This window comes from Lutra lutra, chromosome 9 (assembly GCF_902655055.1).
Source record: "Lutra lutra chromosome 9, mLutLut1.2, whole genome shotgun sequence".
In the NCBI taxonomy this organism is placed as follows: domain Eukaryota; kingdom Metazoa; phylum Chordata; class Mammalia; order Carnivora; family Mustelidae; genus Lutra; species Lutra lutra.
The window spans coordinates 103,902,883-103,929,809 of record NC_062286.1 but is presented as its reverse complement, the minus strand read 5'-3'; the positions used below and the strand labels follow the sequence as shown (position 1 = coordinate 103,929,809).

Here is a 26,927-nt window from a genome sequence, read left to right as displayed (position 1 = left end):
CCTATGAGGGCCCCTGTTTTGCAGATGAAAAAAATCAAAGTATGGGGAGCTAAAATGGTGGCACTGGGACACAAATCTCTGCCTTTTGACTCTAGAACCATCCTCCTTCCCACTTTGCAGCACTGTCTTTTAAACAGGGAAAGCTTGCAAGTCACTTAACATATCAGAAGGCGCATGGTAAATCCTCAAAAGATGTGACATATTATTACCATCATTTGATTTCTTCACAGCTTCTTGCGGAATGCTTTGTGTGAGGTATTTGTTTAATAAATTTATGTTGATTTGATTTGGAAAGAACTCTTGTATTCTCTTGGGCTTCTTCTAAAAGATACATTCGATGAGAGAGTCTCTTATTTTTCAGGCTAATGTGATTCATGCGGCTGCTTTTAGATTAAGTTACTGTCTTTTATTTACAAAAGAAGATTAAATGAATATGTACAGATCTAAGAACTTCAAAATCTCCCTTGTTAAAAACTGTTTAAAAATTTGTCTTTGTAAGACAAAGAGGAGAACTCATAGGGCCAATTTATAAAATAACTGGATTTTGCTATATAATGTGTTTAATATTTTTCAAAACATATTTAGAAATCTTCCCTGGTTCTTTTTTTTTTTTTTTTTCCTAGCTCTTACAGTTAAAGGCGGGAATTAGTGGTCCACTGTATCTGAAGGATTACTGTTCAGTGCTTTGTGGCTTGCTTTTTCTTCCCTATTTTCAGGATCAACTTGTTCATCTGTATGTAAAATGGGGAACTTTACCTGAGGAAGGCCAAAAAGGCAGGGTGGAATGTATGGGGTAAAATAAATCTTAGGTCAGAAAAACTGATGTGGTTTCATGTCCCAACTCTTTTGTCTTTATTTTAGCTATTTAAATTAGTGGGTTAAGACAATCCTGTAAGGGGCACCTGGGTGGCTCAGTGTGTTAAGCCGCTGCCTTCGGCTCAGGTCATGATCTCGGGGTCCTGGGATCGAGTCCCGCATCGGGCTCTCTGCTCAGCAGGGAGCCTGCTCCCTCCTCTGTCTCCGCCTGCCTCTCTCTCTACTTGTGATCTCTCTCTGTCAAATAAATAAATAAATAAATCTTTAAAAAAAAAAAAAGACAATCCTGTAAAAACATACTCAAACTCTACACCCCAAGGTACTACTGGACAAAAGTAAAAAAATAATCCCCCCTCAAGCACAACAGAAACCCATCTATCTACCCCATCCGGAGACAGTCAGATTCTCTAGGCTATGGTAGAAGGAAACCTACCCAAGATGGCATAATTAATAGGCTGAAGTCTTCTGGATTTAGATGTTGTTAGATAACTAGAGGAAATATGCCAGGAGTCAAAGGCCCTTGCCTTAGTTAACCATCTGCCTGCAAGCATTTTGGCCCTGGTGTCAGGATAGTAAAGGCAGGTTTTTCAGTACAGCAGCAAATCTGGTTTTTGGAAGATGTTGCAGCCAGACTCCTCTTAGCCCTAATGAAGAGCAGCTCTATGAGTGACCTCGGTGTTCACTCCATTCCTAGCTGATCATACCACAGACAGTTTTTTCGGCAGTCCTCATCCTTTATCCTCTAATAGTCTGGCTTCAATCACAAAGTGAGAGGAACAACTATTTGAATGAATAGGACAGGCTGGCTTTGGTGTTCACGGAGTCCTTAGTGTCTACCATGAGTAAGAACTCCAAGGCATACCAAAGGAAATGAACTTGGTTAAGATAATATGTTCATTCTAGTGGCAAAATCTAAACATTTTTTTGCATATAAGTTTAAAAAACAGTAATCAAGCTGAATGAAAATTATCATTGGAGTATTTACAGTTGAAGTAAAAGTATCAGCCAAGGCAAACTACTATAACAAACACCCCCAAATCTCAGAGGTTTTGCATAATAACTTTTGCCTATCTCTGGATTGACAGTCCAATATGGGAAGTGGGGGTGAGGTGGAGCTCTGTTTCCACACAGTCATTTAGAGATTCAGGCATTTTCTGTTTAGTGGCTGTACCATCTCATGGGGAATTAGAGTCTTCATGCAGGAATGCATGCAGACAACAGAAGATGATGTGGAAGGCTGGGTGCCCGAGTTTAGGGATTAGACACAGAAGTAGTTACATCATTTTTACTGATACTCCTTTGAATAGAACTCAAACTCATGACCTCACTACAAGGGAGGCTGGGAGTTGCTTTCTAGCTTTATAACCAGAAAGAAAAATAAGTGGACTTCAGTAAGTATATTTAGTTATGGAGCTTAGTCATCATTTGTTTTTGTTTTTGTTTTTGTTTTTTTCCCCTCTGTGAATATTTCTTTTATAGGGTAAAGAGGCATCAGTAGTCTTATTGCTCTCTGGAAAATTGTGCTCAACTTTCATTTCTCATTTAGACTTTTGGCCTTGGGTTTTTTGTTTGGTTGCTTTCTGTTTTTGTTTTTTGGTTGTAATCGGATTTAGACATTTTGGGTCAGACTGAATACCTTCTATGACAGTGTAAATACTGACTGGTGGTCCTCTATCCCCTCCCACCTGGGGGCTGAGGGTGGGAGAAATAGAAAAAGTGCTGCTGTGTTACATCTCACATCTTGCCACTACCCAGCCTGATGCCTTTTTAGGCTGACCCCAAGAGAAGGTAAAGGAGCAGATTTTCTGGTAGGCTGCATCAGAGCCAAGGGAAATGGGTAAATTTTCAGATTCAGTGAATTGTTAACACTTTTAATATGGAAGCTCGCCACTAGGTTTGTGACCACATTGTGACTCTGTATTTAACTTTGCTTTTCCATTTCTGGTTCTTTGGATTTAACTAGCGTGATTACTTCTTTAGTATTAATTAAAAAAAAAAAAGACTACACTAGTTTTCGTCCCAAATTTACTTGCATTTAATTCAATTTACAAAAGTCAGTTCTTACAAAAAGTCAGCTGTTAAGATAACTAGGGATATAGAGGCTCCTGGGTGGCTCAGTTAGTTCAGCTCAGGTTGTAATCCCGGGGGCCTGGCATGGAGCCCCATGTTGGGCTCCCTGCTCACCAGAGAGCCTGCTTCTCCCTCTCTCTCTGCTGCTCCCCCTGCTTATGTTCTTTCTTTTTCTCTCTCTCTCTCTCTCAAATAAATAAATGAAGTCTTAAAAAAAAAAGATAACTAGGGATATAAAAAGAGTAAGCCACCTCCTATACCCTGAATGACTAAAGCAGTAGAGACTTTTTAGCATATAACCAGTCTGCTGTGTTTATATAATAGCTATAAAACAATTTATAAGTATGAAAATAAGGGTACATGCCAGAATGTGGGAACATAAAAAGACATTATTGTGGACTGTAAATGTTGTGAATGGCTTTTTAGAGAGGGTAACATTGCAACTAGAAGTTGAGCAATGAGCAAGACCTTGCTAGGCAGGAAACAAGGGAGGGGTAGCTGGATATTCTAACACTTTGCAAAGGAAGTCGGGTTGTGTTTAGGGAATGGCAAGGATTTAGATGTGTCAGATTACACGATGCCAAGGGAGTGAAAGTGGGATGATGTGAGGTTGGGAGGTTAAGTTGGAACCACATTTGTGAAGTGTCTAAAAGACCATGATTTATAGTTAAGGGTTTTATAATGTAAAATATGGGAAATAACAAACATTACCTTAGTATGGAAGTGATGAAATAAGATTTACATTTTAGAAAAAATAAGTCGAGCAAAAGAATTGACAATAAGTTAGAGAATTTTAAGATTTCATACTGAGTTTATACGTGTAGAGACATTATTTATTTTTTGTCTTTCAAAGACAAAATAACCCACTCTCAAGTACAGATTGATACAATAGATAATACCATTTCCTTTTTTCTCCCATGTACTTTTTCCAAAGGCCACATATAGCTCTAAAATAATATGATATCATGTTTTAGCCAATAGAAAATGCAGTGTATACTTCCAGCTTCTGATAATGACAGACTAGCTTATATCAGAGTAGACTTCCTACCAATAGTAATTTAAAATTCTTGACAAAAATATAAAAGCAATGACAGAAACTGTTTATAGGCACTAGAGAGCAACTAAAAGCAAGCTGAAACCAAAAAGGATTCTACCTTGGAAAGAAGAAAACCACTGGTGAGATCCACATTTAAATGGCTCTGACCCCACGGTCCCTCTATGCCCCTCATGGGAAGTGGCTGATAGGGCTCAAAGGAAAAAACAGTAGATTTACTGGCTTTAGGAGTCATAGGACTGAATTCAAGGTTGTCAGAACGAATAGGAATTGAGATTAAGATTCCTGAAGGGAGAGAGTCACAGGGGAGGGGGCTCCGAAATCTGTAAATGAATACCTGTAATCTTTGGCAGAGCCTTAAACTGTACATGTACAGATAAAGAGTCCAAGGAGCCCAGGAAGAAAACAAGAGCTAGAAGGATAAAAGAACTGAGCAGAACATTCAGTTTCTCACTTCAGGGATATAAAGTTTAGAGTTTTAGTTCCCCCGAGTTAGAAGGAATTGACAAACACTTGGGTTTTCCATTGAAACTCAGGAAGGTTCATTCTTGGGGAGTGAAGACCATCTCCTAGGAGTAAGGGAAAAAACTGGAATAAACCTGCCTTAACAAAGCCGAAACTTACACCTCCGTGTTACCTGGCAGTAATCTGCTTGCCAGAGCAAACTTCAATGCTGTTTGGAGGAAGAAAATATAATTTAAAATCTTTACAACATATTCACAGTGTTTATATGCCATCAGTAATTGCTGGACATGCAAAGGAACAAGAAAATGTGACCCAGAGTCATGGGAAAAATCAGTCAATACAAACAAACTCATAGATGACATAGACACTGGAGTTGTCAGACAAGAGAACTTTTTAGGTTGTTGGAAACATTTTGCGTCTTTATTGGTATCGTAGTTACATGAGTATACATGAGTGTATACCTTTATATACTCATCAAAACTGCACATTTGAAATCTGTGCCTGATGGTATGACTGTTACAACTCATGAGTAGAACTGATGGGAACTGAAAGGCCATGTAATATGGTGCTTCAACATGCGACATGCAGGGATTGAGGTAAGATGACCTGGATTCCAGTCCTGAAGGCGGTGAATTACAGTGGGCCACAGTATGGTTGCTCTATCAGACAAACCTAAGGTTTTGAATCACATTGCCAATATTTTGTGAACATTGGTAGGTTACTAACATCTTCTAAGCTTCTCTAAAATGAAAATGATAAAATTAGAGTCGGCTGGTAGAGTTGTCCTGAGTATGGTGGCTGGCATATAGATGCATTCAATAAATTTAAGCTGAAGTCTTTATTATTAAATAGCTTTTCAGCCACCTTTTCAGTACTCTAATGCAGTCATGAATGCTGATATAACATGAAGATTTTGAGAATTAGATATCTACAAGCTGCATTATACTCCAATCTAAATAATGCAGACAATATTTGACAGCATATGATTAAATACACTAGAAAATCCTATTTTAATCATCCATTTCAAACTAAGTAACTAATTCTCTTTGCCAAGAAAAAAAAATGTTCAATTTAAAATACTTCTCTCATAAAATAAAATAAAATAAAATAAAATACTTCTCTTGAAGCTCTTATAAAAAAAAAATTCAAACATAAATTAGGACCTGATATTTTTCCTAAAAGTCTCACCCTCTGTTTCCCATCTTATGATCACTTTTTATATTTTAGTATATTTTGGGGGGGTGCATATATGTGTGTGTATGTATGTGTATGTATCTGTGTATAATTGTGTGTGTATAACTTTGTAAGCAAAATTGTGACTATATGATTTATATACTCTTCTAAACCTGACATTTCCCTTGATCTAATTTCCCCTCTGAGAAGTTCCAAGTTTCCCCTATTATAAACAACTGACATTTTAGAGTTATAGCTTTTGCACTTGTGTTAATTATTCCATAGAATAATTTTTTTTAAAAGTAGAATTGCTATGTGAAAAAGTTTGAACAAAATTTATTAAGGTTTTTTTGGAAGAGAAAAATTGTAGGTGTGAGTATATGTATGACTGAACAGTGAAAGAATGAGGATCGGAACGTTGAAGATTCTCTGGGTCAATTACATGGTGGTGTGGACAGTGGAGAGAGGGGGGCATCTTCTGACCTCTAATATCCTGCTTTATTTTCACATCCCAGCTGACTCTTACTCTCCCCCTTTTTGTCTCTTTACCCTTCATTTAGCAATCTTGCATTTCCTTTCAGTCCAAGGGGCCCATTCAACAACTAAGAACCCAAGTTTTCCATTTCCTAATGTAAGTGCATATGATCTTTGAGCCTTCCATCTGTGCACTCATACCCACCCCATCCAGTCATATGAAGTTTTAATTTCCAACAGCATCAGATTTGTGCTTTCAAAAGGCGAGTCTCACTGTGTAGGCCAGATGTGAAGGGGAAGAATGAGAGGCCAGAGGACTGAAGGGACTTCAGACTGGTGAAAGGCAGGAAGCTGTTCATGTAGAGGAGTGAGGGCAGGAACAGCTGAAGTTCTTGGCTTAGTCCCTGTCAGATAAGTGAGGGTGGGTTTATGGGAATTTACTAAGACACAAGCTATGTTTGTGTCCTGCTGTTAGGGGAGGGGGAGCTCTGAGGTATGGCTCTTTTTTTAATGACTTTAATTCTACTCTCAGTTTTAGAGTGAGTACGGGTGTTTTAGAGTGCTATTCTCACTTTCTTCTTGACCTTTTCCTTCTATAACCTGTGGTATGTTAGAGGCAATACTTACCATCTTGGGAGACAGAACTGTTAGCATTTCTTTTGCACCGTGTGTTCAGTGACCTCAAGTTAATAGTTTGAAATTGGACATAGTGGGGATATTTACACAATTGAGAGTGGAAAAGGCAACAAATCAGGGATTCCCCCATCCCAAGACATGCTGTTGTTTAACATTTACCAGCACACTACATGACTTCTGTAACCCTTCTACCTCTGCTCAATACACATACACACACACACACACACATACACACACATACGACAACAGTGTTTAAAGGATTGGACATCATGGGTTTTCTTCCTTGAGACGACGGTGATTTTCAAGACAAACAAATTGAGTTCTTTTGCTTGTCTTGTTTCTGGTTTATATTTACTTCCAAAAGGACAAAAATGAGCTAACTTTTTCTCTCTCTCTCTTAGTGGATGGCTGCATTCACAGAGCAGCTGGACCCTGTTTACTGGCTGAATGTCGTAACCTGAACGGCTGTGAAACTGGACATGCAAAAATCACATGTGGCTATGACCTGCCTGCAAAATGTGAGTACAATTCTTGTGAACACCGTTTCCACATCCACTGAGCATGCTTATATGGTTTTATGCCTCAAGTGTGTAACTGGAAAAGGAAATGGTAGTGGCGATATTTAATTAAACATGCTTATATTCGGATTTTGTACTTGGTAATAGAGTGTGTATTCCAGATAGTTCTTCAAATATATTTGTGAGTGTAGGTGATTTTTGTTCAGGTCTTCGACAGAGTGTTTCTGAAACAGAGAAATAAAAATATGAGCAAAATATACATTATAGTATTTAAGTGCTGTGGAGTGACAGCTTTTGGAAATGATGCCAATTTCTTATTCCTTGTTCAGGTTTCTTGATTGTGGATGTGTTTAGAGCAAAGGAGATCAAAGTGATGTATTGTGTTTTCAGCTGCCATGTAAAGGCTGATTGGCAATTACAGCCAAGGCATCTGTCACACTTTGCTTTCAGGAAAAGCCAATGGAATGTGGTTGTCAGTGTGAGAATGTATTTGCTCTTTGAATGTGGAATGGTCAAAATTTCCATTATATTTGAATAGAGAGAAGTATTGCATTTGATTGACCTTGTTACCTAGTCGTTTAGCCAGCTGAGTGGGGGTGGTATGGAATAAAAATACTGAGAGAGAAGCTGGTTAAAGGCATGGATTTTTAAATCACATAATCTTCAGGGCTTGGCAGGTGGAGGTAAAGGGTTTCATTGCACCATTAAGGTGTTCATTGATCTGGAAATTGGGACACCAATTAGTTGTTTATTCTATTCTTCTGCTTCTTATGATACTGCCTGGGCCTGTGAATACATTTTATGTAAGAGTGAAGTGTGTTTTTGTTTTTCCTTTTTTTTTTTTTTATTTTGCAGTGGAGAAAATGTGAATAAAAAATAATAACACAATCCGTAAGATGCTTGTTGGGCTCTGTATAGACAGGTTATGTAAGAATGAATTTCCTATGGGTATGTGTTAGTGGAAAGATAGTGTGTTATATTTTAAAGATTACTTTAGAGAATGTTTAAGTCTGAGGTTTTATAGTAAATGTCATATATTAAAATGATATTTTTTCTTTATAAACATTATAATACTGCATTCTATATTTCTCACAGTGGGTTCTAGTGAATGTATATCAACTTATCTACTATTTAATTTCTCCTTCAGTGACTTCTCACTTTTCTTTCTTCCTTAGTGTTTTTACCTTGTGTGAAAGAGTCAAATCATGTGCCAAAAGGCCCCTCACTGCCACTTGAAATGTGTATTTATGTCAAATAAAGTCCTTTGTGTGCAGTGGTGTTTCAAACAGTTCTCCCTTTGAGTCAGAAAACCTGAGTATTAAAGGTGATTTCCCTTTCCAGGATTATATGTCTCTATGTTTACAAATATTGGTCATTTTTTTCTTTTTAACACCGTACTACCTTTGTGATATAGCTAACGGATACCACCCTGAGAACAAGCAGATCATTGATTACTTTCAGACTTGTGTCTGTCCTTAAATTAAACTAAGAAATAAGTCCTGGTTTCCTACTGCTTTACTACTTTCTTTCTTATGTATTAAAGCACAAATAAGAAATTCTTTAATTCTGAGATTTTCGAAGACAGATAACCTCAGTATTACCAAATATGACCAAATGAAATGATGGCTTTAGTGTGTGGGTTGATGCCACAATGATTCTGTCTAATGTTCTTGCTCCCATATGACATCCCTCCAAGTTGTCCAGCTTAGTTCAGGGTTATTGAGGGAGGTATGTAGATCATGACACCAAGACCTGTGCTTGAGTTGTTTCATGATTAAGTCATATCTCTGAGCTAAGATGTAGCTTTATGGGCGCCCCCGCAGGCCAACTGAGTTTTTGTGGCACAGGGACTTTAGTTAATGAAAGTCCGTCCACAGGACTTGGTACGGAATCTGTGTGAACTGAGTAATGAGAGCCTTATAAACATTCAGGTCACCGTGCACAGCCCACAGGGCACATCGAATTAGAAAATCATCTAGCACCATAGAAAGGACTGGACTCGGGATGGCAGTGCCACCTCCTGAAAGTCACACACATGGACTACTTGTGAATAAGTCTTGGTATTTCTCTATATTTTTAAAAGATTAGTGATCTATATTAGAAACAAAACCAAGGAAAGCAATCAAGCAATATGGAAATGAATAATAATAGCTTACATCTGTATGACACTTTATAGTTCCACAGTACTTTCACAAGCCTTTATATTTTAAATTATATTTTATAAACATTGTGTGTGTGTGTTGATTTTCCCTTTTCCTATCTCTGAAAGATGTTTTTCTTTCTCATCAATTTGGTTCATCCATTTCAGAGTCATTAACAATCCACAGATGTGCTTTTGTAGAGAGAGAATGAAAGGGAGCTCATTACATACTGTTTGGGTCATTTTCTCCCTCTATATTTAATAATTCCATGACAGTTTGACAGCAGAAACTAGTTCCTATCTGTCCTCTGTGACAGCGGGTTTATCATTATGGGGTACTAAAGCCAGTCATCCAGCCACCAATGATACTATCTTCATGCATCAGCAATTTGTTTGGAAAACGCTCTTGTCTAGGTTACAGACAAACTTGGTAATTTTGGACTGGTCTTTGCTTCTTCTATGCTGCCAAATTACTCTGTTCATAAATGCTTGTATTTGAATTAATCATGTTTGTAGTCTATATTCTGTGACTCATCATAACTGGGGGAAGATAAGCCTCATATTAAGTTTATTCTTTATTGTTTGGGTATTTTGATTTCTTTTGACATAGAATATCCAATCGTTCTTTTCAAAAGCAATTGGAAGAGTAGACAGAATATTGGCAAATATTTCATTAAGGAGATTGCTAAGAAATGACTTAAGAGGTAGACTAAGGACTGATTATACAGTTGGACCTTTTGGGACCTTCTCTTTTACAATATTAGACTCATAATAAAATTTATATTTCTATAGCATTTTAGAAGCTTATCAACATGTGGGACCTTTCTATTCATGCTGTCATCATTCTGTCAGAGGGCCAACTTCATGTGGTAGAAGTTTATCCCAAGAGTCACAGTTTTACCGCCAATATCTAGTATAGTATTTCCTGGATATGTGCTGAATTAATGTGGGTGAACGAGTGATCAAATGAATAGTTTCAGAACTTTTCACGAGGAAAATAGCTTTGCAAATGTTTCTTCTACTAATTCTTTCCCTCCTGCAATGCATCTTTCCCAGTGCTGGGAGGTTAATGTTTCTAAGTCCAGAGTCCTCTCTATAAGACTCTCAGTGATGTGGCCCTCCTTACATCTCGGACATCATCTCCCTCTGTCCTCTTCCTTGCTCACATAGGTTGGTTTGCTGATCTGCAATGTATTTGCATTAGAGTTCCTTCTGCCTGGAATTCTATTCTATTACATACCTACCTGGCTTGCTCCCTCACCTACTTCAAACCCTTGCTCAAATATAACCTCCAGTATTGCCCTAACCAACCTGTTATAATTGTTTTTCTGCTTTATTTATAGCTGATTATCTGTAGTATTTAACCTTCAAATATGTAGTACCATTTATTTACTGATTTTGTTTTTTGTCTGTTTCCCCCTATGAAAATGAAGGCAGAGATTTTTTTTTTCCTGCACCTTTTTCATTTATTGCTGTGTCCATATGGTTAGAAAAATGTTTGACACATAATAGGGATTCAAAATCTGTTGAGTGAATGGGTAAAAACCTAACTCTACTCCTCTCAAGATCCTTGGATGGGTCTTTCTTTAAACACAGACTTGTTAGCCTGATTACCTTTGGCCTTCCATGATTTACTGCCATATCCTGAACTAACAAGCTTTTACATGATCTGAATTGCTCACGCTGGTTTCCCTGCACACAGGGTCTGTATTTGGGGCCATCTGGAAAGCTCTTTGCCCCTTTCCTGTCTTTTGGACTCAACTCAAATATCACTTCTGTCATGAAACAAGTCTTCCTTATCAACTTAGCTAAAAGCACTTTCTTTTTCCTTCAAACTCATAAATACAGCTTGTTAACATGCTGAGGACACTTTTCACTACTTTTTATTGTTATACATACAAGCTTTCCACCTTTCTATCAGTTCCTTGTATATAATGGGTACTAGAGAAACATTTGCTAAATGAAATTACTTGTTCAAGGTGGAAGATTGGTTGATAATTGGTGATGGGCAAATGTAAAAGACAATTTATATTAATATCCCTGAGAAATGATAAAATTAGTGTTAATTATCCCGTTTTTTTTTTAAAAGCATATTTTAACATACATCTAATTCCAAAATCTCTTGTTTAAGGAATTTACTTTTAGTGGTGCTTCTCCTCAGAGTGGAACAAATAGAAATAAAGAAACCATATCAACTTTATTTAATGATTTTTGGGATAGCTTGGATGTCTCTTCTATTTCTTGAGAATGCTCCATTTTTAGGAATTAAGGCTGAATAATCATGAATGATAAGTGGAAAAATATTAAAATCTGTATATAAAATGGTGGGATTTGTTTCTTTTATTCTTTCCATATAATCTTTGGAAGATATCAAAGAGTAATATTAGCATCCAACTCACAGGTTTTTGTTAATCATTTGAAAGGAGACTATAGGACGAGAGATCATAGTACAGCATGTTTGAACATCATAGAATGATATGAATCAGAATCTTCATTCTATTCCTAGGTGCAATAATAATCAGATGATAGTAGCTTAAAAGGTAGAGTTGATAATAATTAATATTTCTCCTGTGCCCTTCCTTGAGAAATCATAGTACTTTGAAACATTAGCTCATCAGTCCTTTTTGAAATTTCTATGAGGAAGTGCTATGACAAGTCATGGTATTTTCTTTCAACACAAAGGAATATTCAGATACAGAGGGGTTAAATTTGTCGCTCCCAGTACAAACTATGTCCATGTTAGGAGCATGGCAGGTAACTCAGTGTCACCTGGTTAGGGCAAGAGTCTATGGCAGCTGTTGGCCAAGGTCTGCCGCCTATTTTTTATAAATAAAATTTTATTAGAATACAGCATCTGTTTGCATATTGTCTATAACTGCTTTCATGGGACAGAGTCAAGTAGCTGCAACAGGAAATGTAGGACTAGAAAGCCTGGAATATTTACTATCAGGCCCTTATAGAAAGATTTTGCCAATTCCTGGTCTTTGGCAATCTCCCCCTCCCCCCCTTTTTTTTTTATAAAGGAGGAAGCTGAGATTCAGAGAGGTTAAATATTTATTGAATTTTATTGAACATATGTGATTTAGATCCCTACTGATAAAAGTGGGACTAAAATACCTGCCATCCATTTCTTGTGACAACTCTTGTTTCCATTGCCCCAGTAGAGCGTCACCTTGGGAGGATGATCTGAAGCCTTTTAAATCTTTCAAATTATAAGGCCACCTTGAAAAAAAAAATGGTCATTTTTCTCAGTAGGGTCAGAACTGGAAAGTGAGTAAGTCAAGTCTCTGAAGGGAGAGTTAATTCAAACCACTAAAGTCTGAGGCAATAAATCCTTATTCCTTGCTTCCTCCCTCCAGTGGTGGTAGCTAATATGCTGAAAGGGAGCCTGTAGTCCTGAGTAAATTCAGTTTCTAGAGTAGGTAACTCATAAGATGGTTCTGAGTTAGTTCTCGGCGATGTGTGACCTGATTTCAGCCATCATGGGCTCCACCAGCAGGTGTCTGATTGTGAAGGCAGTGAAGTGGGCATGCTGTCAAGAATATGACTCTGTCAGGCTTTGATGGAGATCTGAGGACCCTCATGAGTCCCTTCCATAATTAAATGACTTACATTACACAAAGAGAAAAATGGCTTTTGAAGAACATAAAACCATCTTCCTTCCTGAAAAGAGACATGGGGTTGTTCCTCCTAAAACCAACTCTGATTGGCTCATTTTCCTTAAGTGCTTTTGGCATTTAATTACTATTTGAATCTATTTCTTCATAATTACCACCCCTTTCATTTATATTAAGCAGTTTTATACATTTTATCTCCTTAGCGATCCTTATGATGAATGTGGAAGTGAAAAGGGTGGAAAGATTGTAAAACCCAGAGTAGTGGTTCTCAAAATGCAGTCCCCAGAGCACCTGGGAATTTGTCAGAGATGCAAATCCCTTTGCCCCACCCAAGATCTCCTGAATCAAACTTTGCGGTTTAACAAACTCTCTGTGGAAGCTCAAGCTTGAGCAATCCCTGACCTAGACAGTGGAAAGACCCTGACCAGAACCCTTGCCTTTTGACTCCCTTACCCTAGTCCTGTTTTGCTACACAACATAGACATCCTTTTGGGTTGCAAATTAGGGCTTTCTTTGACAAGAACTTGGACATGCTCTTTTCCTTTGTGGCTTGTTCACCATGAATATCTGCTTCCTTGTTTATTGCCTGCCTTCTGAAAAAGAGTAACAGTTTAAGGAGAAAGAAGTCCTATCAGTCTCATTCACCCCCAGTATCCTTAGTATCTGACGTAGTATCTAGAACCAAGCTCATGGCTTTTGATACATATTTACTGGAGGAATTAATGAAGGCATCCTCTTTGTGCTAGTCATAGGGGCCACTGCAGGAAACCAACCAGGAAGACATTCAATATAGGACTACATGATTCCAGAAATCTGCAGAGCTAGTACTCCTACCACCCCAGCATCTCCATTTACCTGTCACCGGTCATGCTGCTTGCTCAAAGACTCTAGCAGGGCAAGAAAGCACAGGAGAAGCAAAGTTTGCTTAACTTGTCCACATGGCACCCAGATAACCTACACTTAGATTACTTTCTTTCATTTTCTCTCCCCACCCCCCGCCTTTTTTTTTCCCCATTGTGATAATATAGATTCCATCTCCAAGTGGCTTTGGGATGAAATAACTAAAGACTCTAATAGTAAATGCTGTCTTCTAAAAATAACGATATCTTACAAGCAGATAGTGTTTACATTGTTGTATTATTAGCTGAGCATAGAATAAGTGCTTGTGCTTGGCTTGAGTTATTTGAGATCTTAGCAGGCCTTCAGAGGACACTATCTATACCTTCTTCTGCCTATGTGATCAATAGGAAATAGCAGTGTAAATCAATTCTGGGTAATAATGTAAATGGGCTCTCGAAGGCAATTCTTGCTGTGAAATAAGTAGTTAGCTGTGACACTGGCATTAACCGCAGTGGGGGTAATCAGCCTTTGGATGTGTTTAATCAGAGTTATCAGCTAAGATTAAAAAGAGAGCCACTGTTGTGCAGGGATAATCATTTTCAGGATTTAAAGATGAATATTTGAAGGTGTTCTCATAAATTAAAGCCATCAGAATTGCTTGAGTAATTTGAGGTCAGGCACAAGCAAACAGGAAAGGTTAATCTCAGAGCCGCAGTAGTTAATGCACAGGAATTGCAGAATACATTTATTGAAATAAATAGTGAATGCTGAGTTAAATGAAGATTTCCCCCCATTGCTAAGATGTTTCTTGAGCTGTTACTAACCTATATGATTTGATTAAAAAGTGGGCAACACCTAGCAGTTTGAAAATTTATTGATTATACTTGTAATTAATTATCAAACCCAAATACTAAATATTAGACTACATTATGGCTTGATTAGAGGTAGTTCCAATTGAAAACATTGAAGAAACCAAGTTCTTCCCTATAGAATTAAAGATGGATTTTGGGGGACGCCTGGGTGGCTCAGTTGGTTAAGCAGCTGCCTTCGGCTCAGGTCATGATCCCAGCGTCCTGGGATCGAGTCCCACATCGGGCTCCTTGCTCATCAGGGAGCCTGCTTCTCCCTCTGCCTCTGCCTGCCATTCTGTCTGCCTGTGCTTGCTCTCTCTCCCTTTCTCTCTCTGACAAATAAATAAATAAAATCTTAAAAAAAAAAAAAGATGGATTTTGGGTCGAGAACGAGTACGCTAAACATTAAGGTAGAAAGTCTGAAGAGAGGTCTTAATTCCAGGATATTCTAATTGTTTGGTAAAGTCCCTCAACCTCTGAGCCTAAGTTTGTTCATCTGTTATCATCTGGGGACAGTCGTACCTACCTTGGGTGAATTTGTAAAGATGCAGAACCACTTTTTATCAGGGTAAGACATAATATAGGTGTATGGTTCCATTATTACTTGTAAAATGCTTAGCATACCTCATTTACTTATTCAGTCAATGTTTTCTGAGAACCTACTTGGAGTTAGAGTGCTCTTCTGGAATGTAGAAAACTATAGTGAAAAACCTAAGGTTCGAGTACTCTTAAGATCTTAGGTTCCTGGCACAGAGAGGCAGTTATTAAACACATTCACGTAAGAGCAGAGTACCTCAGATCATGGCAAGGGATATGAGGAAAATAAAGAGTGGCAACAGAGTGGAGAGTAGAGGGAAAGGGCTACTTCTCCTATGGTGGCAGGGGAACACCACCCCTCAGAGAGTAATGGAGCTGAGAGTCATAAGCTATCTAGGAGAAATTTATTGCTGGCAAAGGGAAAGTAATTTACTGTAGGGTTAAAAAAATTCGCCTTGCCTGATATCTAAAACAAGCTAGTCTCTGACTTCTTCAACTGTTCTTCCTTTGTATGGATATTATATTTCAGTTCTGACGTATGTATAATCTTAATTGTCTACTTTTTGGAGCTAATAGAGATAATGCTGCTGCTGAAGTTGACAGGGATTTTAATGATTATCTTATCTGACCTCCTAATTTTACAGTTAAGGAAACTGAGGCTCAGAAAGATTATTTAATTTTTATTTTTTATTTACCATGTGATAAAGGACAGAGCCAAGACTAGAGTCTGGGTTTCCCAACTCACAGTATAATAGGAATTAAGATAGATAGATAGGAATTAAGAAAAAATAATCCCATACCATTCTCAAGACTCAGATAGACATTTGCTCCAGCTTCCTCCTGGTATCTTGTTCTCAGATGAAAGGGAAGAGCTTCAAAAGTCATTTTGAGAAAGAACTTTATTGGTTTTAAAAATACATCCACGAGTTCTTTGGTATTCCTCCCCTGGAGCGGTAGAGTTTAATTCCCCTCCCCTTGTATGTGACCTGAACTAAATGACTCCTTTCTAGTGAATAGAATATAGCAGAATAATAGGAATTACTGGGATTAGGTTACAAAAAGACTATGGCTTCCATCTTTAACTCTCTCTCTCTCTCAAATCACTCTGTTTCCTAGGGCTGCCATAACAAAATAACATAAATTTGATGGCTTAAAATAGCACTTTATTCTCTCATAATTCTGGCAGCCAGAGGTCTGGAGTCAGGGTGTTGGCAGGACTCTACTCCTTCTGGGGACTCTAAGGGGAAATCCATCCTTGCCTTTTCCAGCTTCTGGTGGCTCCAGGTATTTCTTGGATTATAGCAACATAACTCTAATCTTTGCCTCCATTTTCACATGGCCATCTATATTCCAAAAAGAGAATATATTCTCTTTTTTTCTTCTCCTGTGAGGACACTTGTCATTAGGCCTTCCCTATTCTAGAATGATCTCAAGGTCTTAAGATCCTTAACTTAATTACATCCTCAAAGATCCTCTTTCCAAATAGGTGCGCATTCAGATTCTGGGGCTTAGGTCATGGAGATATCATTCTGGAGTCATCATTCAATCGACTACATACTCTCTCTGGTGAAGTCAGCTTGCTTGTTACAAAGCTGCTCTGAGGAGAAGAAAACCTGCTACCATGTTGTGAGAGAACTCAGACAGCTCTGAAGAGACTCCTAAGGCAAGAACTGAGGTCTTCCTGTAACAGTGTGAGTCAGCTTGGAAGGAGATCCTCTGAGATCTGTCAACAGTCACTAAAGTGTGCTTGGGAGACAGATACCTTCCAGACCCAGCCGAGCTTTCTGATATTCTGATACTCGAACTTGAATGCAACAGCTTGGAAAACATGGAGCCAAAACCACCCAGTGAAGCCACTCTCAAGTTCCGGTCCTGAAAACCTGTGTGATAACAAATACTTATGATTTTAAGTTTGGAATATTTGTTACATAGCAATAGGTAAGTAATACAGCAGCTATGGCCATGAAGTTCATTTAACAAGATAAGGAGCCCATTCCCAGAATGGTTAGTGTCTATTTTGCTAGCACATGACCTGCCAGGCTGAGGGACAGGTAAGGTGACATGCAAGGTGAAAGCAAAAAGAATTTGGGGTAATGTGAAAATCGGTGATTTTAAAATAAAAAAATGCAACCATACTCCTTACCATACCTCTCTCAGGCAGTGTGTGTATATGTATATATGTATATATGTATAATCAGTTTTTCAGAAAACTGTTATGAATAGAAACTTTCCATTTTTACAAGAAATATTTGTATTTTAAATTTAGTAAATGTTAAATATATATATAGAGAGAGAGAGAGAGAAAGAGAGAGAGAGATTAGAGGCAAGGAGAACCTAAATTTAGCTCAGTAAAGAAGGATTGGGAGAAAACAACACAAACCCAAACATACAACTGTGTATTGATATTTACCTAATATTCCTTAAGAGTCTTTAGTCTTCGCACTTGTTACTCACATGCTCTTTACTGTTAGGAATTGCCATTTTCATTTTGAGGGGAAAAATTAATTCAGCCTTTATACTGTGTGGAAGCTGTAAACTGAGCAGAAGTAGCTTCCTATTTACGTTTGTGGCAGTGCCCTTCTAAATCTGTTTGCTCTACCAGGTGGTGTGTTTCCCATTAGCTCGTTCATTTGTTAGAACCACCTAGAGTTTGCTCCATTTCTAATCACATGCTATTTGTGAAATCCCTATAATTTCCTACGGCCTTCTGAAGCTTTCCTTTTCCTACCTGTGACATTTTGAGGAAAGATTTATTCCTCCTCTATATTTATTCTGCTTAGTGAATATCACCAGAGGCAACCTTAACTGTATTTTTTGCAAATTTTCTTTCAAATTGTGTCTGGATTATATTTAGAGTACAGTTACCCATTTGAAAGTCTGCCGAGTGCAAGGGGCTATCATGGAAGTTCCTTCCATTTGCAGACACTCAGGTGTTGCTTTTTTATATCATGGCGTGTGATGCCAAACTTGTCTTTCCTTACACAGCCAGATGATTGTGCTCCTGTTGTAACGTCACTCCTGTACCTCAGGGTGTCAGATGCATACTTATATGCATGTTTTCTCACGTACTCTATTAGGAGTATATTCTCATTATGCTGAGCACAGCTTTTCTTCTGCGTTACAATGTTTTATGATTATGGAATTCAGGGACTTTTTTTTTTCCCCCAGTCTGTGGAGCCCTTTGGAAAATATCCTGGGAGAGTTTGGGTTAGTGGATGGCTTGATGGAACTTGGGTGGAGAGTCTGACAGGATCTCCCAGGAACTCCCAGAAGGCAGAGGAAATATGACTGCTGTGCTGGGCAGGCTGAGAGGACTGAGCCCTCCTTTTCCATGTATCCATGACATACCTTACCTATTGTTTTAAAATTAAGAAAAGCCATTTTGGTTTAACATCCTCTTAATAACACTAGCCCAAATAGTTGAGTGGATGCCAGGAATGAGAGATTGAGAAACCCCACATCAAAGTGTATCCATCAAAAATGACCAGGGCTCTGTTTGAAAAATATTATACCATTGTGAGATTGATTCATATAATTATCCACATAGAGGGAAGTGAAGTTTAGAGAACCACATATCATAAAAGAGTTAATATTTCAAACATTTCCTTACATTTTCTGTTGTCTTTAAAGCAGTGTTTCTCCATGTACCAAATCAACTGGTTGTCATGGCACCAAACCTGTTACTTTTAAACACAATATCACACTCCAGGCAACATTCTATTGTTTATGCCTATTGTGAGATTAACCATCACATGGCATTTTTTTTCCCCATCTTGTTTTCATTTTTCTCTTACCGTCCATTCAGAAATGATGGGATCAATATTTCAAAGCCTGTATGTGAGATGTTTCTATTTATTATTCACTATGTTATAGCAGCAGCTTTTTATTTGTCACTGTCCTTGAAGACATTACATTTGGCAACGATGGAACTTTTGGTAAGAGTCTCACAATTACAAGAAAGCTGGAAAGATACCTGGAAATCACTCTTTGGGCAACTGAGCCAGTTCCTCTCATTAAGGAGTAGGCATGACTTTTCATCCAGTGAAGATTGTGTACTTTGCAGTTAACAGTCTGGCACATAGTAGGTGCTGATAAGTGTTTCATTCATTCACAAAACACTGAGTAGTTCCTAAGATATGCACCAGGTGCTTTGCTTATCTTTTAGAAAAGAAGGATGTACAACACGGGTAGGCACCTCACCCTCATGGAACTGAGTTGAGCTGAGCTAAAATGATTCAAGTGACTTGCTCAAGATCACATAGATATTTAAGATATAAAACCTTGCCAAGAATCCAAATTGTCAGATCCTGTCTATGGTCCTTTCTTCTTTTCCATGAAGATTTTATTTGGGAGATCTAATAATGAGAAGACCTGATGGTGATGACTTTCTTGCTTCATGTTTTCTTGGGGTTTTCCGAGGCAGTGACCCGGAAACAGTGGATTCTGATACATTTGTACCTGGGATGGGGAGGAGGGGCATTGTCCAGTATAGTTAATGTTTAATAAATAAATAAATGTTTGTTCTAGTATTACTCCTATACTTGGGTATGTCATATGCTCAAAGTCTCTCCCAGGCTAGTGTAGAAAATTATTCTGGAAATCATTATTTTAACCTGGCATCAGGGTACAGGACTTTCTTGGCTGGGATCTCGTATAGCAGTTGCCTGACATTTTCAATGATACATATTCTTTTTTTCTTCCCCTCAGCTTTTTATTTAAATTCCAGTTAGTTGTGCAATACTAGTTTCAGGTATAGAATTTAGTGATTCATACAACACTCAGTGTTCATCACAAATTGTGCCTTCCTCACTCCCCTCAGGGATACATTTTCTAATCATGTAAAGCACATCCGTGTGGTCTCTTTGAAAAAGTTTTTTGTTACACACTATTTAAGGATAAGACAGACAGTTATTTGTAAACATTCATTTCAATAATTATTCATGATCTGATATCCATATGTTTTAGTAAGAAGAACTTTTGCATCTCTGGGTCCTAAACCAGAATATCAAACATGTATTGTTGTACAATATGGAAACCAGTTAAACATAGATTAATTCATTACTTATGGTTTTATTCTGTTTGTCTTCCTTAGCTGCTCCTTATAAAAATAAGATCGACACATATCTATCAGCACCTGTACTGAGTTATATTTCCCAGACATAAAACACATGGGTGGAGTTCTGGTGGAATCTTTGTCTTATTGTCCAGTGTTATGGCCTTTCTACTGTTTTTTTCCTTTTGCTCTGGTTTGTTATCATTGTTTGTTTGCTTTGTTTTGTTTTGTTTTGTTTTTTTAGTGCTTTGTAATGCCTCTCAAATTTTTGTTAAGCTATTTGATTGATTGACCTGTGGCATAATGCATTTGGAAGATAGAATTTGGAACTTCCTAAGTCAGAATCACTTGACTAGAAATATTTAAGTGGGTCTCTTTCGTGTCTGGAACTTTCTCTCCATTGATGATCATATCCCATAAAATGGTTGAGAACATGGACTTTGAAGTCCCAACATACTGGGCTCAAATTCAGGCTCTGGATGTGGTCAAATTATGAGACCTCTTTGTACCTTTGTGTTGCCAAGTAGGAGGAGTAAGACTAGCTCTACCCTCATAGAAATGTTAATGATTATGAGTTAACGTCAGCGCAGCATTCAGAACGCTGCCTGCCTCTGAGTAAATGCTGTATAAGGTTAGCTGCTTTTTTAGTAAGGTCATTCCAACCACCTTACCTAAAATGTCATTCTATCACTCTCTGTTCCCTTGCCTGCTTCAGCTGACATCTAAGATTGTTTTATGTATTTATTGATCTATTGGTTAAGTGCTTGTCTCCTCCACTAGAATGTAATCTTCATGAAAACAGGGACTTTGTTCACTGGTGTATTTTCAGATCCTAGAAAGGTATTCAAAACAATTTATGAATGAGTAGATATATATGCACAGGAAACTTTAATTATGTAAAATTATTAGCAGAGTGACTGGCAGAACAAGTCTAAGAGTACATTTAGTTTCATGCTCTGTTCATTGGCTCTTCTAGTAAATAAATCAGCCTATAGTTATGAATAAGCCAGAAAAATAGCACCAATGTATGAGAAGGTCAAGACCATATTTGACACTTGATATATCTACCAAGAATGTTTTAGGTGTGCTGAACATCTTTTTCCGATTTTTTCCAAACTCTGTAGTTTAAGTAGTAGTGTCAGGATGAAATAAAGCAGAGGAAAAGGTCTGAAGAACTTTAATGGCCTGGAAACCATGTCCTTTCTGGCTTGCCTAACCAAAACCCAATGGGTGGATGGTCAGGTCCTTTCCCATTGACTTAGAGGCTGTATTCAAAGATGATTTCTAAGCTCCAGTTATTGTTAAAGCTCATTAAAATAAAATGATAATTTTATGGGTTTGAAATATGTTAGGACCGATTTTCTGATTGGGACCACTAGCCCCAGTTCTTATAGCTTACATGGTCAGTGTGTTAAAAGGGGAAATATTGATGTGCATTTCCTCTGTGTTCAAACTATTCAGACTTTATGGGAAATAATAAAGCTTTACAGCTTGTTCTTCACAAATAGGATGCTAGGGACTTGCAGCAACAGGAGAAATCTATTTATTATTTTGTGTCAGAGTGATTGGGGCCATCTTCTGCTTTATGGACCCCCAGAGCTAATTGTTGCTTGGGGTAGAGAAGAAAATAGCACGATAGTGCTTAGAGAGTATTAATTTGCCATAAATAGAATTTCCTTTTATTATAAGGAAGGTAATTATCTGACCACTAGGCAGTGTAGTGCATTTCACTGTTAACCCTAATATTGCCAGATGGAGTGAAGTCATAATCCATCCCATCAGACCTTTAGGACTTCTAACATAAAAGGCTTAAAAATATAGTTACAGTTTCCTGCTGAGGCATCATCCCTGCTTCTAGCATTTGTAGCTGCTTCTGTGGTCCTGAAACCATGACATCAGGTAGGAAAGAAAGAGAGAAAGAAAGAAAGATAGGAAGAGAGAGAGAAAGAGAGAAAGTTATAGTGATGTGTGGGAAGGAAAAAAAAATTGTACTAGCATCCTATGTGCCTTGGCAAGAATTACATAGTTATAGACATTCTCCTCCACCTCCTTTTCCCCAAATCCTCCTGAAGAATGGAAGAATATCTAGTGTGGCCCCTCCTTCAGCCCCACTCATATTGAATGTAAGCATGTATTTATTTGTGAAGCATTTAAGCCAGCCCTTCATGCCTTTCTATCTTCCTATTTTAGAGAGCCAAGGTTTCAATTGCCCTACTAAAACTGTTACTCTGGGGAAGGTATTTCTCTTTTCACTGTTGGATATTATAGCCTGTAAAGGGTGATCCTTGGTCTGAAGAAATGTGACTCAGTGGTCTGAATTGGTACACTATCTACTGATTCCAGCTCTTTTATAGTACTCAGTGTTTGCATCTACTACTAGGTAAGCAAAACCCAGTCTTGAGTTAGTGTCTACTTCTGTCAAGACCCCTTTGTAACCCCCGAGGGCTTCCTGCATCAGTCTCACTTACCAGCTATGTTCAGGGGCTTCCCCCCAGGGAATCTGCCACATAGCCTGCGGTCTCGTCTCTTCTGTTGGCAGAGGGAAGAATTCTTATCAGCATTTTGCGCCTGAGAGAGTGAAGCAGTATGTCTAAATTCAGCCCAGCTCTGCATTGCTGCAGATACCCCTATATTCACTCATTCCATGGAGCCAAGTGAACACCAGAAGCAAGTGTATAGGTGGTTCTTCTGACAGGCATTGATGCATCCTTCAGATTTCTATAGTGATGTCCTCAGGACAGTGCCCCATATGGGCATTTCTTTAATAGGCCAGGTTTCCATTGCCTTACTGCCTGACCATATGGCCAGGCTATTGAGCACTAGTTGGTAAAAAACAAAAACAAAGGCCTTAAAAAAAAAAATCATAAAGCAGCACCAAACTGATTTGGTTTTACCTTCTAACAGAGCGGTTGCCGTCCAAACAGAATATTGTCCATTCACCTTGAAACTGGTGTCCGCACATTAAGTGGCTCTTTGTTGGTTGGTTGAGAGCTGTTTATAGGGCACTGTCCAAGTGATGATGGAATTTGGCAGCTCCTCATGCAGCTCTGAAGTTAATCCTAGGAGAAAGGAAACTCCCTGCTCATGAATATCTTCCCCTTTCATTCTCCCTGTAGCATGTTCCTGTATAAACAATTTCCATTTTATTAGGGAACTCTTCTGGGCACTGCCCTCCCCATTAGAGTATTTCTCTAACATTATCCAACACATTCTGTGTATTTCAGGCTTCAAGATTATTTTATGTCCTTCAGTCATAGAGGTAATTTCAATTAATGTCTAATAGCAAGCTAGTAATTTTCCCTTAAAAGGAAATTCTTGAGTCCAGAGTCCCATAGCTATCTCCGGAAGGGATTCACTGCCAGCTTTTCCATAACCTCTGGTCCATACTCCACATTGGGATATTTTATAATAAAGAGAATTTGTTCTTATCAGCACTCTAGTTCTAATCTACACCATGTGGGCCTGGGCAATCTTATCTGTTCCCATTTAGCAGTTCTGATTAATACTGCTGGAGGCACAAATTTATATACCTTCTCTTTTATAATACTAGGTTGGAGAAAGCATTCCCTAGACAGATACTGTGTCCATCCCCATAATACATTCAGATAGCAGACATGCAGCCACTTTATACGAAGTCTGTTCAAACATGTCAATTCTCCTCTAAACAGCTTAATCCCATCAACCCTTACCGTTCCATTAGGATTTCATTAACAGGTTTTTGTTTTACAGTATGAGATGTGGAAAATGTTCCTCAGTGAGACATTGTAGCCATTCCTGTAAACCATTCAGGTTAAGATACAACCTCTTCACATAAAGCATGTTTAAATATTCCAACTTGCATAATCCTATCCTTAAATTTTTATATTCTCTAAATCTAAATGTAGTCTACTTCCAGGCTTCACCAGTGGGTTTTGGTGCCGTAGTTCTTGTGGCTTTCCTATCTAGGGATCCCAGTAACTTCTCTTCACCTCTGATCATTTTAACCACTCATATACATATAAGGCCTTGGGTCCCCAGTAAAGAGCTGAGATAGGGGATTTGACCTTTTTGGTCAATCTTTATCTTGACCAATCTGCTTGAATATTGCACCATGCCATTCGAGGTCTGATTTTTTATTGTCATCTTTGCCTTCTGGCTTTTAAAATTCCTCAAAATTAGAATATATAGACTCATTTGGGGCCTTTTAATGTTGGAGGACCTGCAGGGAGCCCCTTTGGTCCACCCAGTCTTCAATAGTGCTTTATTAAGACCTTTGTTTCAACCTCATCAATGTCCATGTTATTCATCCCTTTTCTTTTTTTCTTTCTTTTTTCTTTTTTTAAGACTTTATTTATTTATTTGACAGAGATCACAAGTAGGCAGAAAGGCAGGCACAGGGTGAGGTGTGGGAGGCGTGGGGGGGCGGAACAGGCTCCCTGCTGAGGAGAGAGCCCGATGCGGGGCTCGATCCCAGGACCCTGAGATCATGACCTGAGCCGAAAGCAGAGGCTTAACCCGCTGAGCCACCCAGGCGCCCTTCATCCCTTTCCTTAATAACCATCTAAAGAGGGACACCTGAGTGTCTCAGTTGCTTAAGTGTCTGCCTTTGGCTCAGGTCATGATCCCAGGGTCCTGGGATAGAGTCCTGAATGGGGCGCAGAGTGGCGGGGGGTGGGGGGGGAGTCCATGCTCTGTAGGGAGCCTTCTTCCCCTCTCTGCTTCCCGTTCCCCCTACTTGTGCACTTGCTCTCTCTCTCTCTCTCTCTCTCTGACAAATACATAAATAAATCCTTAAAAAAAAAAATAGACATCTAAAGATTTCTACCCTGCCAGGATTCTACTCTTGATTGTCCCCTTTCTTTTTCCTTTATTTTACCACTATCAACATTTACTATATTTACCCCATTTCTTAACCATTTAAAAAATGTTCCCCATGCCAGGAAAAGTCCCTTGACTCTTCCCTCTGCCTCTCTGCATTCTCTTGTTGATTAATCTAGTATTTTTATTAGCATCTGTAAGGCCCAGGAGGAGAAGCTGAGACAGCAAATTTGATAAGGCTTCTCAGACTGTTGCCTGCTATTTATTGTAGCAGTAAGTGGATGCCCATGCAGAAAAGCCCCCTTTAACTTCAGAATTTACCATGACTGGGATAATGGGCATATTCAGTGGGTGGATGTCCCAATTGTCATAAAACTAGTCCCACATGGCTTATATATGACACATGTAAACTCTTTCATCAGGAATGTTCCACGTGACATGGGGGAGTTGGACAGTCCCCTTTCTCAGACTCAACAGATCTTATGGTAGATTTCATCCAATATATCAGGCTGGCTGTTACCTTGGGTATAACTTGTTGTGTAGCTGGATCATATAGAGCCACCTGTGACTATTCTACATTGAGCTGTGAGTCCTGAACCAACCTAAACATGTTCTTGTACACTGCAACATTCAAAACCAAAGACCATGCCCCTAAATTATTCACTTTCACTGTCTATTTTAGTAAAGATTCTTTAGGAAGCTGATGACATAGATCCACAAAATAAGACAACTCCTTCACAGAATACACGCTGGTTTCAGTAGTTGCTTGGTTTTGTCCTCTTCCCCACCCCCAACAATGACCACTTTCTCAGTAACCACAGGTAATTTTTGTTGTCCTGGTATAATTTTTCCTTTTGTAGGCATCTGTGAAGCTAGCAGCCTTCTCACCACTGACCAGCTAAAAGTTGAGGTTCCATGACCATTTCTTCAGGTTTGATAATTTGCTAGAAGAGCTCACAGAACTCAGGGGCACACTTTACCTACTATTACTGGTTTATTGTAAAGGATACAATTCAGAAACAGTCAAATGGAAGAAATGCAGAAGGGAAGATATGGGGTACATGGAGCTTCCCAGTACCCAGTGTGGTCAACCTGGAAATATTCTAAAGTCTGTTGTTTAGAGCTTCATTATGTAGGCATGGTTGGCTAAATCACAGGCCATTGGTGATTGACTGGATCTCCAACCCTCTGGCCTCCTTAGAGTTCAGAGGGTGGGGCTGAACGTTTTAAGCCCCTAATCACATGGTATTCTGATGACCAATCCTCCCATCCTGAAGCTATTTAAACATCACCTCATTAGTTATAAACTCAGGTATGGTTAAAAGGGCTTGTTATGAACAACAGATGTTTCTATCACCCACATTACTAGGAAATTCCAGGGGTTTTAGAACTCAGTGTCAGGAAATATATATATATATATATATATATATATATATATATATATATATATATATGATAGTTATCAGTCTCACAACTTAAATATATTTATGCAGAAATATGCTTAAGTACAGATGCTTATAATATGTATCCTCATATCTACATGAAAATTAATTTCTTTCTCCCAGAAGGACCCAGTTTTACCACAGAACTTTAAATCTGGAAATTAGGGTTAACTTGTTCTTGCATTAAAAGCACATTATGGGTATTTTTTGAGAGATGAGATTTAACCATGACTTTTGTGTGTGGAATATATATTCATACACTATAGTTTGAGGAAAAGTTATTTTTAGCACCTTTTATTCATGTATAGATCCTAGGTGCTATTTTTAAGCAAGATGCCATATAATATTCAATTATAAGATATTATATTCTTGGTTTTATAGAACTGTTGCAAACATTTAAATAATAGAAACTTTAGATCTTAAGTATCTAGTGTAAGGCAAAAC

The 26,927-nt window shown here is 38.4% G+C and overlaps 1 protein-coding gene across 1 annotated transcript in view; it reads left to right on the top strand.

Annotated features, from left to right (window-relative positions):
* MACROD2 (mono-ADP ribosylhydrolase 2) overlaps positions 1-26,927 on the top strand; it is a 2,010,404-nt gene that overhangs the window by 683,498 nt on the left and 1,299,979 nt on the right. Inside the window, exon 5 of the mRNA XM_047744583.1 lies at positions 7,090-7,206. Within this exon, the coding sequence (XP_047600539.1) occupies positions 7,090-7,206 (117 nt within the window). The remainder of the gene's footprint in view (positions 1-7,089; positions 7,207-26,927) is intronic.